General features: G+C 48.0%; 1 protein-coding gene across 1 annotated transcript; it reads right to left on the bottom strand.

Annotated features, from left to right (window-relative positions):
* Nucleotides 1-2,983: 2,983 nt before the first annotated feature.
* LOC142843390 (sperm motility kinase 2B-like) lies at nt 2,984-10,685 on the bottom strand. The gene is made up of 11 exons (XM_075960689.1): nt 9,183-10,685; nt 8,676-8,852; nt 7,951-8,163; nt 7,524-7,836; nt 6,277-7,244; nt 5,995-6,055; nt 5,402-5,593; nt 4,595-4,705; nt 4,118-4,259; nt 3,965-4,030; nt 2,984-3,135 (listed from the first exon to the last, which is right to left on the bottom strand). Exons 1-2 carry the CDS (start codon nt 10,676-10,678, stop codon nt 8,816-8,818), a joined length of 1,533 nt encoding a protein of 510 aa, XP_075816804.1. The 5' UTR covers nt 10,679-10,685; the 3' UTR covers nt 2,984-3,135; nt 3,965-4,030; nt 4,118-4,259; nt 4,595-4,705; nt 5,402-5,593; nt 5,995-6,055; nt 6,277-7,244; nt 7,524-7,836; nt 7,951-8,163; nt 8,676-8,815.
* Nucleotides 10,686-14,441: the final 3,756 nt, after the last annotated feature.

Genomic DNA, 14,441 nt, shown 5'->3' with positions numbered 1-14,441 from the left:
TATTTTTTCAGTAGGGACATCATATGTGCAGGACCTTGGGAAGAACTCAAGTATAGACATGTGCCACCACCCCAGCTTGTGTGTGTGTGTGTATGTATGTAACATGTGTGGTCATGTGTGTGTACATGTACTCAACTAGTGCGTGATGTCTTTACCTCCTTCTCCCTTTTCTTCCCTCAATCAATTATTGATTTTGTTTTTTGTCATTGCTTTGACAGGGTCTTTCTGTAGTCCTGAAACTCCATATATACACTGATCTTGAACCCACAAAGATCTCTTGCTTCTGAGTTCTGGGATTAAAGGCATGTGCTGCCATATTCAACTAATCCTTGTTGTTTTGTTTTGTGGAGCCAGGATCTTACTATACAGTCCAGGCAGGCATGGAACTTGGCATGTAACTCGGGCTGGCTTTGCATTTATAATCCTTCTGTCTGTCTCCCAGCTGGTGAGATTAACGCATAGGGCATCACATGGGTTCTAGGTCCACTTGCTTATTACTCATATAACCCAGGCTAGCCTCCAACTGGGAAATGTTGAGCCAAGGTTGGCCTGAGAGTTCTGATCCTTCTCCTTCAACTTAGAAGAATCAGAAGTTCAAGGTCTAAGTAGAGTAAGGATCATGTCTAAGTGCCGGGATTAAAGCTATGTGTTGCCATGCCCAGCTTGGTACTTTTTCCTTTTATCATCATTTCATTATGTGCTTATTTATGAGTGAATATTCATGGCATGGAGCATATGTGGAAGCCAGAGGACAACCCAAGGGAGTCTGTTCTCACCCCCCACAATGGAGGTCTAGAGGACTGAACTCATCAGGCTTGGTAGCAAGCGCCTTCCCCCACTGTGCTCTTCAAAGTTTCTATATAAAGCCGGATGTGGTAGCACATGGGTGCAATCCTACCACTCAAGAGACAGTGTGTCACTATCTTGTATGGTCTAAATTTGGGGCTTTTTTATTTTATTTTATCTATCTATGTATTTTTGCTTTTTCAAGACATGGTATCTAAGTAGTGATGGAAGCAGTTAGGACTCACTCTGTAGACCAGGCTTGCCTTGAACTCACAGAAATCTGCCTGCCTCTGCCTACCTCCCAAGTCCTTGTGCAACCACCGCCAAGTTATACAATCCAGTTTTAAAACACTTTCTTATTGAGAAGCAACTTCAGACTTTGCAAAGGTTGGAAAGAGGGGCGTGGGAGAAGCCTCGGTCAGTAAAATGCCTGCTGTGTAAGCATGAAGACTGGAGTTCAGATTCCTTCCATCATGTAAAAGCTGGGGACAGTTGGGACAGAAGCTCCTCCCCAGCAGCCTAGCCAGTCAATGAGCTCCAGGTTCAGTGAGAGTCCTTGTGTCAAATGTAAGCTGTGGAGAGAAGAAGAAGACACCCAAAAGATTCCTTCACTCTCATACACGCATGACCACCCGTGCACACAAACATACACACAAGCTAGGCTGCTGCCACATGTCTGAACTCAAAATACTGAGGAAATGGACACAAGAAAATCAAAACCAGCCTCATTCCATAGTGAGATCAAGGCCAGCCTTGACAACATGAAATTCCAAAAAACAAACAAACAAAAAAACCAAAAACACCTGAAAGGCAGAAAACGAAGCACTGTATATTTGGGTGTTGGTGGCACATGCCTTTAATCCCAGCACTCAGGAAGCGGAAGACCAGCCGGGTCTACAAGAACTAGTTCTAGGACTGCCACCAAAGCTACACAGAAACCTTCTCTCAACATACCAAGATGAAGATGAAGAAGAAGAAGAAGGAGGAGGAGGAGGAGGAGGAGGAGGAGGAGGAGGAGGAGGAGGAGGAGACAAAGACGATGAAGAAGAAGAAGAAGCTCTGTATGTACATTTACATTTCCCTAAACATTTACATTTCTAATCACTTATTTTGTATTCCCTGAAACATTCAAACATACGTTATAGACATGGTTCTCCTTGACAGGAATATTGTCTGCAGAGCAGTTTATCAGCCCAATGGCCACAAAGACCGCTCTTACCCTGTAGTTTCTGCTCTGCTGGGGCTCAAACCCAGGGCTGTGGGCATGCAACACAAGCATTCTGCTGTGGAATTCCACCTCCGGCTTTTGTTTTGGGACGGGCTCTTAGGCTGCCATTGAATTTGTGATCCTCCTGCTTGGGCTCCACAGAGCTGGGATTATAGGTATTTATAACTGGCTAGTGCTTTCCTGTTGCTCTGAGAGTCCAAGGGATCATCAGGAAAGGCATGAAAAGGTCTTTCTTCGTAGACCTCCTCTCCAAATCACAGAGATCCACCTGCCTCTGCCTCTCGAGTGCTGGGATTAAAGACATGCATCACCCCTACCCGGCTCTTTCTTTTATGTGGAGACAGAAAAATCTCACTAATCCTAGACTTGTTGAGCTTGCTAATTAGCCAAGGATAACGTCCAATAAATCTCTCTCCCTCCACTACCCCAGTACAAGGACTAGAGCGCACACCATCTTACTTGGCAAAAATTTCTCTCTTTTCAATTTACAGGCAGTAACAGCCATCTTTATTTATTTATTTATTTTGGAGACTATGTAGACCTCGCACTCAAGAGAGCTATCTGACACTGCCTCCTGAATGCTGGGAATAAATGGATGCACCCCTATGTCCAGCCTTCCTTTCGGATTTTTTTTTTGAGACTTAATTTTGTAGCAAAGGGTGACTTGGAACTAAAGATTACCCTGGGGCCTGTGGATTAGCTCAGTGGGCATGGTAGTTTGAAAGCGAAATGTCTTCTATAAATTCATGAATGTAAGTGCTCGGTCTCCAATTGGTGGTGAGGTTTCGGGAGATTATGGAACTTGTGGCACAGGAGCCTCTTAGGGGAAGTATGTCACTGTGGGTGGGCTTAGAGAACTTAAAGCCTTGCCCTCTTTACTTACAGATAACTCTCCCTCTCTGCTTCCTGTGTGTTAGAGATGTGATTTCTCAGACAACAGGCCCTGTATCCAAACAACCAAAAGCTAGATCATTTAACAATGTCATTTTATTTCCAACATAGAAACATATATTGCCATGATTGGGGAAGAAGCAGGGGTTAGCTCCAGTAGAATCGATCAAGGTGGCCTTCTTTTCTCCCTAGTGCAGGGTCTTGGCTTCTGAGAGGCGTCTAGTCCTGTGCTGCAGAGAGGTGAAACATCCAGGTGACCCACAGTGCTAACAAAGCTGGGATCACCTTGTCAGCCCACCAACTCAATTCTACCCAGCAGTAATAACATACCCCAGCGCTTGGCTTGCTGGGCTCTGCAAACCATCTAGCATCCAGAGAGGACCACCCAGTGTTCTCAGCAGCAGCGTCCTGTCTCGTTCTCCTAGGTTTGGCCAGCAGGATGCTCCTGCAGAGGAGGTCAGATCTTCTACCTGCTTCTTCAACTAACTTTGTACTTCTTCCTCTTTTCCCTTCACCTTGTTTGTTTTTTTTATAGACCGACTTCTGTGGGTAGCCCAGGATTCCTGGGACAGCAAGTTCTGCAGTTGTAGATCAAGCTGACGTCACGGAGATCTGCCTGCCTCTGCCTCCCAACTGCTGGGACTAAAGGTCCACAGCGCCCCAGGCCGACCTTGTGTTTCCTTACACTATTTTGACTTAAGTGTGTGCAGATGCACTCACACACTATATGCTTACACTGTGTACGTGTGCAGCGGTGTCCGTAGACACACACACTTGCAAGCTCAAGGTATGTGTGTGTAGCACAGGTGTTCGGTGTCAGATGTCACTTTCGAGTGCCAGGCACATTGTGTTTTAACACAGGCTTTCTCAAGGCCACTGACGTGGAAATGCATCTGCCTCAAAGGTGGCACACACCCACAATCCTGGCATTCAGGAGTCAGAAGCTGGCACATCTCTGTGAGTTCAAGGCCAGCCTGGTCTAGAGAGGAAGGGCCAAACAGAAAAACCCTGTCTCCAAAACAAAAAAATCACAACAACAGAACAAAAACGGAGATTCACCTGTCTCCATCTCCAGGTGCCGGGGTGGCCAGCTTCAGCAAGCCTGCCGGTCCTTTTCCTTGGATTCTGCACATGAACACATACCAAACAAGGTAACTAGACAGCGTACAGACAGACAGTCATTGTCAGGCTTCTTGTGCTTCTGAATCTCACCCAGGGAGTCGATTTCACACTCTTGCTTAGTGACAATCGTTTCTCTTTATAGATAGCGGGGCCAGGAAGAAGCAGCAATGTAGTTTACGAAATTTCTTCAGGGACAACCCCTGGACAGAACATCTATGACAGCTATTTTGTTCTTTTATTAGGATACTGTAGAAATGGAATGAAGTAAAGAAGGATAGAATCACGTCAGATGGGTACAGAGCAGTGGAAGCTTCCCCCCACCCCACCTCTGAGCACACCCAGTCACCCCAGTTTGTGGCAGGAATTGAAGCAGGGACCCCAGGAAACCAGGCTCACTAACACGGAACTGGTACAGAAGTGCCACAAGGGGGCAGCACAACATCAGAGTTTCTGATGTGTGGCAGGGCCAGCAGCCTTCCTGCCTTTCTCATTGGCACAGGTGGGGATCTCCATGTTCCCCAAACCTTCCTGTCAGTGCCTCCCACAGGGCCAGCAGGGAGTACTTACCCAACAGATCCTCAGTGCTGTGCACAAGGATGAACTCAATTGGCTCAGGACAATTCCAGATGTGAGTCACAGGAAATAGCCCTGCACATCTGGATGCCAAATTTCTTCTCTCTGTCAGAAAGATCTTTTGATTCACAAGGAATACGTGGTTGGAATGGGCTGCTATGTCACTGTTTTCTCAGATTGGGGCATTAAGATTTGGGGGTAGGTGCTGTTGGTTTTTCAAAAAGAGTGGCATTCCTTCTAGACGGGCCTCCAACTTTCTGTGTTGGAAGAAGGCCTTGACTCTCTGATCCTCTTGTGTCTTCCCCCCAATACCGGGATTCACGGCATGCTCCACCTGGTTTCATTTTATGCTAAAGAAGCCAGGCCCAGAGCCAGTGTGTATGCTAGGCACAGTGAGCATTAGTCCTTTGTTCACTTTCTGTGTTTTAGACAGAGAGCCACCAAAGCCTAGCCTACTGTTCCTCATGGAGGCCAGGCTGGCCTTGAATTTATGGCTAGTCACTAGACTAAACCTCTAGAGTCCTGGGATTATAGGCATACACCTTCACCCTAGCTCTATCATCTAGTTTTAAGACAAATCCACAAACTCCCTAGAACTGTCTAAATGTGAGGGATAGGAGATTGCCCCAAGGGGTGAGGTGACTAAACCTTCAAGCAGTGGGGGTGAGGCTCCATCTTCCTAGTTTAATCAGCCTGAGGTCGGGACATGGGCTGGTTAGGGCTGGTGACTTCCATTTTGTTTCACGCAGGTGCATAGGGAGTTAGTTGCGGGCGACTCGAGGGCTTCTGGTCAGAACATACCTTCAACGCTGCCTGGATACACAGGGGAGAGTCTGGGGACTCTGAGATGATACATGACTGGGACAGCCTGCTCTTCCTCCCCCACAAAGAACACAGCTCACTAGCTTCAGAAGAAGAGTGGCGTCCAGCTACACCCCTTGTGTGTGCAACTTCTAAAGACTCTCCGTCAGAAAAACAGGTCATCTAGAAAGACTAAAAGAGAGAGAGAGAGAGGGAGAGAGAGAGAGAGAGAGAGAGAGAGAGAGAGAGAGAGAGAGAGAGAGAAAGAGAGAAAGAGAGGGGAGAGAGAAATCAGGGTCAATGTGTAAGATCTTCAGTTCCATCAGGAGGTATTTCTCAGCTACAGAGAGAAATACCTAGTCTGAGGCTAGCCTGCCTGAGTTCTAGGTGTGACTCAGTTAGGGTAACTCTTCCTCACCAAGCAGAAACATGGGTTTGGTTTTCAGAACCAAAAAACCAGGCTTGGTGTGGAATTCCTGTAATCCCTACATTTGTACGCAGAGGCAAAAGGATTAAAATATGAAGGATATCCATCCCTACATAGATGATTTAAAAAGTAAAACTTCTAAAATACACTGAGACAAGTTACATACCTATACCACCTACACTCAGTTGGCTGAGGGCAGGAGGATCGACGGTCCTTGGCAGCCGGGACTACATACAGTAAACCGGAGTCCAAACAAGAGGAGAGAAAAAGAAAGGATTCTTCGTTAGAAGGAACCAATAGATATGCCACTGTGGGGTTTAAGAGTCATATGCTTTCGCAAAGAAAATAGACGACCATGAGTACAAGGTACAGACAGTCGGCAGTGAGGGGGAACAGACAAGGACAGGGTTGAAGAACTCTACAAAAGGCAAGTGAGTCTTCCTCCCACCTCTGTTGACGATGCCAGCAAGGTGGCTTCTCCAGCTTGAGGGCTGCCAGTAAGGACCCTGCATCACCACCTCTTGCCATCCAGTTTGCCCTTAACAGTCTTAGAGCCAGAGAGGGGCACATGCCACCCATTGCGGCTGAGGAAAGAAAGGGAGAAAGCAGAGGCTGGCTAGATCCTTTGCAAAGCGGGAGGCCGGGGCTAGAAGCAGCTTTTCTAGGCTAGGGTGCTAAACACTGAGTTTGGTCTCAACTAACTTCTGTTGTGTGGGGCTTGGGTGAGGCCTAGAACTCCTGATCAGCATGCATCACCTCCCAGGTACTGAAAACAGACACGTGCCACCGTTCCTGGCTTGCTTGCTTCGTTTTTTAATATTTGCTTTTCAAAACAGGGCTTCTCTGTGTAGCCCTGGCTGTCCTGGAACGCACTCTGTAGACCAGGCTGGGAGTGAACTCGGAGATCCACCCGCCCTTGCCTCCCATGTGCTGCACCATCACGACCTGGCTTTACCCGGCTCCTGACTGTTTCTTGAGACAGACCCTCTGTGTGTGATGCTAGCTTGGTATTCCCTATCTCATGCTGGCCGCGAAGCCTACCATTTCCATGCCTCAGTCTCCTGAGTGCTGACATTAAATCTAATCCCCATCGTTAATGGCTAAGTAATGTTTAAGGCAGGCGAGCGAGGGACGAGGCTCAGATATGGAGTTTGTGCCTAGTATGAATGGGCCCTGGATTTCATCACCAGCATTGTATAATATTGGGCTCGGTAGCTGCCATTGGGAGGTAGAAGCAGAAAGATCCGAGTTTAACTGCTGCATAGGATGGTAAGATTCTCCAAAACAAAGCCAGGCAGTGGTGGCTGTGCTCGCCTTCAGTGCTAGCACTCGGGAGGCAGGTGATTTCAGGGCCAGCCTGGTCTAAAAGAGCTAGTTCCAGGACAGCAGGACAGACTCCAAAGCTACAGAGAAACCCTGTCATGAAAAAGAAACAAACAAACAAACAAATTAAAAATGATTCTCCAAAACAAAAGAACATGTGACACCCACTTGTAGTTCCAGACTCAAGAAACTGAGGCTAGACGATGCTGGGACTTAAGAAACCAGCCTGGGTTGGACAGAATGTGGCTGATTCCCCGAGTTATTAGAAATGCTGTCTACAGTTCTAGGTTCACAGTGTGGGGTGGGTTCAGTTTCCAGTGTGTGTGTGTGGGGGGGATACTCCCAGTGGGTGGGGTGAGAGTGACCACTCACCACTGTGGGGCAAAGTCTGGAGGGGCTCGGATAAGCCACACTTCTGTATCTTGAAACCGCAGCGCTCCAAGGAGAAACGAGGGGGATCCGAGTCTGAAGATATCGCCATAAAATTTGGGGGGGCAGGAGAACAGAGTGACACCAGAGGCCGGGGTATCCGCCATCACAACGACCTGCGCTGAATGCTGGGACACATTCTTGAATATAGAAGATACCCAGGATGGTTCTAATGAGGAAGACAGCTGGAGAGATGGACCACCACACCAGTCGCACAGTCTTCTCTGGGTCTCTTGCTGTCACAGTTTGGCAAGGTCTAGGCAGAAAAAACACGAGATGAGATTTTACCAATGTGACTGTGGCATGGATGAGGCAGCTTCCCGGAAGCACACCCCACCCACCTCCAAAAGAAGTGGAAAAGCCTGCTCACCTTTAAAAGGCTGGGAAAAACAGAAGCCTTCTTAAAGAATTTCACTGGCCAGTGCAGATTCAGGCAGACTCAGGCAAGTTGGAGGCAGGAGGCACAGCAGGATGCTGACCCCTCATTAGGTTTTCAGGTTTAACTCTGACACCTACCAGTCCCTCAGGGTGTGGCACATGGTGTTAAGTGCAGGAGCTAGTTGTCACTGATGAGAATGGTGGCCTTGAAGGAACAAGCAGGCAGAGGCAGGAGGTGAGTAGCTGGAAGGCAGAATTGGTGGAGAGGGGGACTCTGCTGCCCTGGGGTCACTCACTCCCCAGCTCAGATTTTCCCAAGCTTTGGGTCTGAGGACTCAAGCAATGGAACCTGCTGGAATTACTTGTGGGGATTCCTGCTAAAGGTTCTTGCGGGAGCCTACCCTCTAGAGGAGTCGGTCCTACAGGGCTGCTTGCAGGACACATTCTCAACCTGGCAACCCAACTTAGGCCAGGCTGACTAGGAATACTCTCCTTGGGGGAGAGAAGTCTCACCCTATGGAGAAGACCGTGTTCTCTGCCAAGAAATGGGGCAAAGGTCAGTCACTACCCAGAGCACCACTTCTGATGTTCCCGCAGGCATGGGGAGAGGGCAAGGCACTATTGTTCCACAAGACAGCCTAGGGCACCTTTGCACCTCAGTCCTCCACACTGAGCTAGACCCTGTGGGAAGCCTACCCTTCCTGCCTGGGATTTTACCTGGAGAGATAGATGTTCTCTGGAGTGGACAGCTCTTCCTCTGCAGGAGGGGCCTGTGGCCAGATGGTGTCCTGGGCATCTGGCATGGGTCCCCAGAGTGGCTGTCTGAATCTCATCCAGACCGATCCCCAACCCGTGGCTCAGAAGCCATGGAGCTGGGGCTCGACCTCTTCGGGGCTTCAGAGAGAAAGGCACAGGAAGGAGACTCTTAGTGACTTCAAAACACACAAGACTTAGTGCACTGCCCAGCAGCGCCCAAGTACCCGACATGTTCCTCCAAGGAATCTTTGCCTCCTTTGGCCTTGCCCCCACCTCTCCCTGCTTGGCTCAGCATCTCTGCTGTCCCCCTGTTGCTCAACAAGCCTGAGGTCACACTTCAGGGGACACCTGGTCTTTCTGAAGGGACAGATTGTTATGCTCACAGTGTGCCATAGTGGACACAGGCATCATTTATCACAAAGGACAGGAGGAAAAGTACAAATCAGATGAAGTGAGAAAGGTGCTCACCTGGTTCTGTGGGTGCCTCTAGGATCCCCTGACTGTGGAGCCTGGTTCTCACGGGAGGCATGGTTACTCTCTGCAGGAGGCAGGCAGCAACATAGGTGTCGGAAGCCATTGACAAGGGTTTTCTTGACCCTCTTCCAGCGGTGACGCCTCTGGTTTTGGGAGGAAGCTGGCCCGGCATCCTGGGGCTGACCATGGCTGATGGCCTCTTCCTGTCTGGTGGTCAGCAGTGTGTCCCCAAGGGAGGAGCCTTTGGGGGTTACACGCAGAGTCGTCCCCAGCGAGCTGCAGAGTTTCTCTGCATCACTTGCAGCCTCATTGTGGTCTGCCCCATGAGGGTGGTACAGAGAGCAGGATGTCTGGGCCCTCGCCGTCAGGCTGCCACACAACCCGATCTTCGATGGAGAGAAACTCTTGCTGCTGTCCGGGCTGCTGCTAATGAGGGAATCAGCCACAGGACAGCGCAGGTGGGATAGGTGGGCAAGGCCTGGCTCCATGGGTGTTGTGGGTTTCACCTGGTGATGGCAGCAGTCTCCCCCGGGTGCCTGGTGTTGCAGACTCAGGTATGTGGCCATCGCCTGATCAAATTTTTGGACTTCTAGACACTCAATTATTTCTTCACCTGCCATGGTGCCGACAATGCTAGGGCTCAGGGTGCCTGGGAGACTCTGGATGGATGCCCGTGCCTGGCTGTGCCTGATCATGGGGCGCGTCAGGATTTGACTGATGGTGGGCCTCCTGTTGGGGCCGATCATGAAGATTTCCACGATTACGTTGAAAATATCAAGTGGGACATGATGAGGAACGCTGAAGTTTGCAGCCAAAATTTGCTGCTTCAACCCCATAGAAGAGCTCGCTTGGAACGGAAGGTGCCTGGCCACCATGTAGTAGAGGAGCACGCCTAAGTTCCAAACATCGCTGGCATAGCCATCGTATGGCTCCACTCCGAACAGTTCCGGGGCACAGTAGGCCAGAGTGCCGCAGAAAGTCTTTAGTTTTGTCCCAGGGACAACTCTGACTGCCAGGCCAAAATCACAGAGCTTGGCATTTCCAGAGGCGTCGATCAAGATGTTATTTGCCTTAATGTCCCTGTGGACGATACAGTTGTCGTGGCAGTACTTCACTGCCTGTACTACCTGTCCAAACAGCCTTCGAGCCTCGCACTCCTGTAAGCCTCCCGGTTTGCGAATCTGACGCAAGAGGTCCCCTTTGGAGGCGTAATCCATTATGAGATACGTCATGTCCCGTGTCTGCACCTCCCGAAGGAACCTGATTATATGCGGATGAACGAGGGATCTCATTATATCAACCTCATTGTGGTTCGGGGCGCAGTCCCCATTCACATTTGCCAGAATCTTCACAGCCACGTAGCTGACAGTGGGCATGTGAAAGGCCAGTTTGATTGTGGCAAAAGTTCCTCGTCCCAGAGTTGTCAGCATTTGATAGATACTGCTAAATGTCTCCTTGTCACAGTAGAGGGTCTCTCTGACCTCCTCCATGGCCAGGTTCTCGCTGAAACACAACGGGAACTTTAAACAAACAGTTTAAATCACACCAATGAGAATGTTTATCACTATGAATTCCTACATTCCAAAGAGAAAAAGAGTCACAGATATTTCAGGCAACCTAACCAGCTACGTAGTGCTCAGGAAGGGAAGGAAGTACCTTCCAAAGCAGTGGACAGCAGAACATAACACAGGTCAGGTTGGCCGGATTCACCCAGAAACTGAGAGAAGAAAACAAAGGGTCGCAGAAGCTACGAGCCACTGATTGGGAAGGAGAATCATCCTCTTACTTGAGCTGAACACTCATTGAGAGACAAGATACTAATAAAATCATATGCATGAGAAGTTGAGGAGACAACAGACACCCTGAAAACAGAGAGTGTCTAGGTGGGGAGATGGCTCAGGAGGTCAGAAGGTTTACTATTCTGGCAGAGGACCTGTGTTTGGTTCTCAGGACCCAGGCCAAGCGGATCAAGTGACTCCAGTTTAGGAGATCCTACACTTCTGCCCTCTGAGGGCATCCAAACACATGCGTGGACGATCTCAAGGGCAAACACAGACACACACACACACACATATACACACACACACATATGTATACACACAAACACACACTTGAGGTCACCTAAATGTACACTCACATGTACTATATATAATTTTAAAGAGTGATATAAGTCTCTTTGATTAATTTTCTTTCTATGACCTGGAAAGACATAAGACGGCAACAGATCCCCTAGGTGCGGCACTTCAAGAAGTTATGTTGTCATGGGATTGCTGTGAGGCAGACCTGGTCTTCTGCGAGAAGAGTCCATGTTCCTAACTACTGGGCTGTTTCTCCAGGCTAACCCATCTCCCAAAGAAATCTGTTTTTGAAAACCCTGAGAGTCCTTCTCATGGACTGGAAAATGTGGATGGAATTGAGAAACTTCTTGATATAAATTTAAGTAAGAAGACATGATGAAGAACAAGATTGAAATATTTATGAGGAAGGAATCTGCATAGGAAAGCCCAGGAGCAGGCAAACCTACTGATGAATCCTCCCAATCTCTTGAAAACAAATGTCAGTGTTCCTCAATACTCCATAAAATAGAAAGGTCCTTAGTAGTTCCAAACTCATTCATGCCCAAACCATGAAAACACAATGAAGAAAAATAGAGGCTATTTCCATGATGAACATAGATGTAAAGTCCTTAATAATACTGCTTAATACTTTTCACCAAATTCACATAAGTCAGGCCATACTTCACGGTTAAAATATGCTCCCAAGGATCCTTGCAAGGATAGCTCTACGCATTTAGCCTGACAACACAACACTGAAACAGAATTAAGGGCAAGAGTGCCACAGTCATACAGAAGGACGGCCACAGAGAAGGATGAAACTGTGGGGCTCTCAAGAACATGGTTGTCACCAGAGAAGATCGCTCTACATGGGAAAAGCCAGTCCTTCAAATGTGTCACTTTTCTTCTCTCATATGTGGAACTTGGGAGCAGGAGGAGGTCCTCAACATAAGAGGAGGCTCCTAGGAATGTGGAGGAGGTCGTGTGAGAAGAAAGCATAGCAGCGTGGGTTAATCACATGATCAAGTGCTCAGAATGCATTAGAGATGTTCCTGAGATTGCCAGGACTAAATTGTTCCTATGATATGGTACGCCATAACAAGGAAAGGCTTGAAATGAGAAAAGAGAAACAGACCAAAGAACACATAACAAAAGTAAATGAAGAAGTAAAACTAAAGACAGAGGTTGTGGGGAGATGAGTTAGTGTTTAACAGCACCTCCTGCTCTTTCAGAGACCCCCGGTTCGAGGCCCAACACACATGGTGCTCACAATCAATTGTTATTTGAGTTCTAGCTAATCTGTCTTCTTCTTTTGACCTCCACAGGTATGAGGCTCTTGGTACACACAAAGAAAGAAAACAATATACTCATACACATAAAAGAATAATATTAAAAGTTATACCCCAAGATGCACAACTTAAATATGAAAACTACCGGGCTGTGGTGGCACATGCCCTTAATCCCAACACTCAGAAGGCAAAGCAGGTAATCTTTTAGTTTGAGGCCAGCCATATCTACAGACTAAGTTCCAGGAAGGCCATAGCTACACAGAGAATTTCTGTCTTGAATTCTCCTCCCATACACTCACAAAATAAACAGAGTAAAAAAAAAAACATGAAAAAGTAAGCTCATAAATCAAGCCAGAAAATGAATAAATACACAGACAACAACAACAACAATCAAAGGCAACAAAGCTGAAGGGAAACTTACTATGTTGGAGTCCAGCAGCTCTTGAAAGTCCAGTAGTCTCTTTCACCAGCACAGAGCTCCAACCACTTTCCACCTCACGAACCCGCTTGCACTGTAAGGAGAGGAGGCAACCTCAGCCAGTGATGTGATGGCACAGGCGCTGGCATTGTGAGGTCAGAGCAAGAAAAGGACAAATGGTGGCTTTTCACAGCTCACGGGTTTTCTTCCCCTTCTGTCACCAAGTACAGATCGGCTGAGTGAAAAAATGAGAACATGAAGGGACTTGGGAGGGGTGGGCAGGAGGCAGTGAGATCAGGGGAATGGGGCTTTTCCCATCTCTCCTCCCGAAGACGCAGCTTCTGCCTTGCTCCATTCTCAGTACTACTCCTCTTCCCTCTTCTGTTTCTGTCTCTCTCTGCCTCTCTGCTCCTCTCCTCTTTCCCCTTCCCTCCATATCCACTAAATAAATATCCAACCTCACTCTGCAAGGCGTGTCTATCCATCTGTCTCAACAAACTGAAATAAAGAAAGAAAAGAAAAGAAAAACAAAAAAACTCAGGGAGTGGAGTGAGCAACAAGTTGACAAGAATTAGCCAAGGAAGAACAAAGTAGCCAGCAATATAGGAAGAGAGGGATGCACAGGATGGTGTAGGCAAGCACTTAGCTATTCGGGGTCTTTTTAGTTTGGGATGAGTGAAGAGATGCTTTTCTTGCTGGGTCTCTGTCCAAATAGGAAAGTAGATTCGTTGCGTCTTGGCCACTCTTAGCTAGCAGGTTATCACCCCAACATCTGAGTCCCAAGTTTTTTTGTGTTTTTTTTTTTTTTTTTGCATATTTTTCGAGACAGGGTTTCTCTGAAGCTTTCGGCTCCCGTCCTGGAACTAGCTCTTGTAGACCAGGCTGGCCTTGAACTCACAGAGATCCGCCTCCCTCTGCCTCCCTAGTGCTGGATTAAAGGCATGCGCCACCATCGCCTGGCTCTGACTCCCATGTCTTTATTGGTAAATAGAAGAAAAGAGGCTTAGTTAAAACTTACATTTGGTGACTGTGGCCAAGCTGGTACCAGCAGGACCAGAAATCCGGCTAGGCCTCAGCCTATGTGGTGAGGTGTTGAATGTCAGGCCCTGGGGAGAAGAAAGTAATTAAAATACAGGATGATTCAGGTTAGGCCATTAAACTGACAGAAAAGCAAGAAAAGTCTCATAAAAGTGAGCACTTGGCTTTTTTTATTAGTTTGTCAGGGCAGGTTTCTCTGTTTAACAATCATGGCTGTCCTGGAATTCACTCTGTAGACCAGGCTGGCCTCAAAGTCACAGAGGTTCAGCTGCCTCTGCCTATTGATTGCTGGGATTCTAGGCGTGCACCACTGTGGCCGGGCACATGGCAATTATTAAAGCTAGGAAAGTTGAGGCAGAGGACCTGGAGTTCAGGTCAGCTTTGGCTACACAGTGGCCTTGAGGCCAGCCTGTGCTACAGGAGACCCTCTCTTACCAAACCAAAAAGCAAAAGC

This window comes from Microtus pennsylvanicus, chromosome 2 (assembly GCF_037038515.1).
Source record: "Microtus pennsylvanicus isolate mMicPen1 chromosome 2, mMicPen1.hap1, whole genome shotgun sequence".
Taxonomy (NCBI): Eukaryota; Metazoa; Chordata; class Mammalia; order Rodentia; family Cricetidae; genus Microtus; species Microtus pennsylvanicus.
The sequence above is the reverse complement of the archived record's forward strand: the minus strand, read 5'-3'. Positions and strand labels throughout refer to the sequence as shown.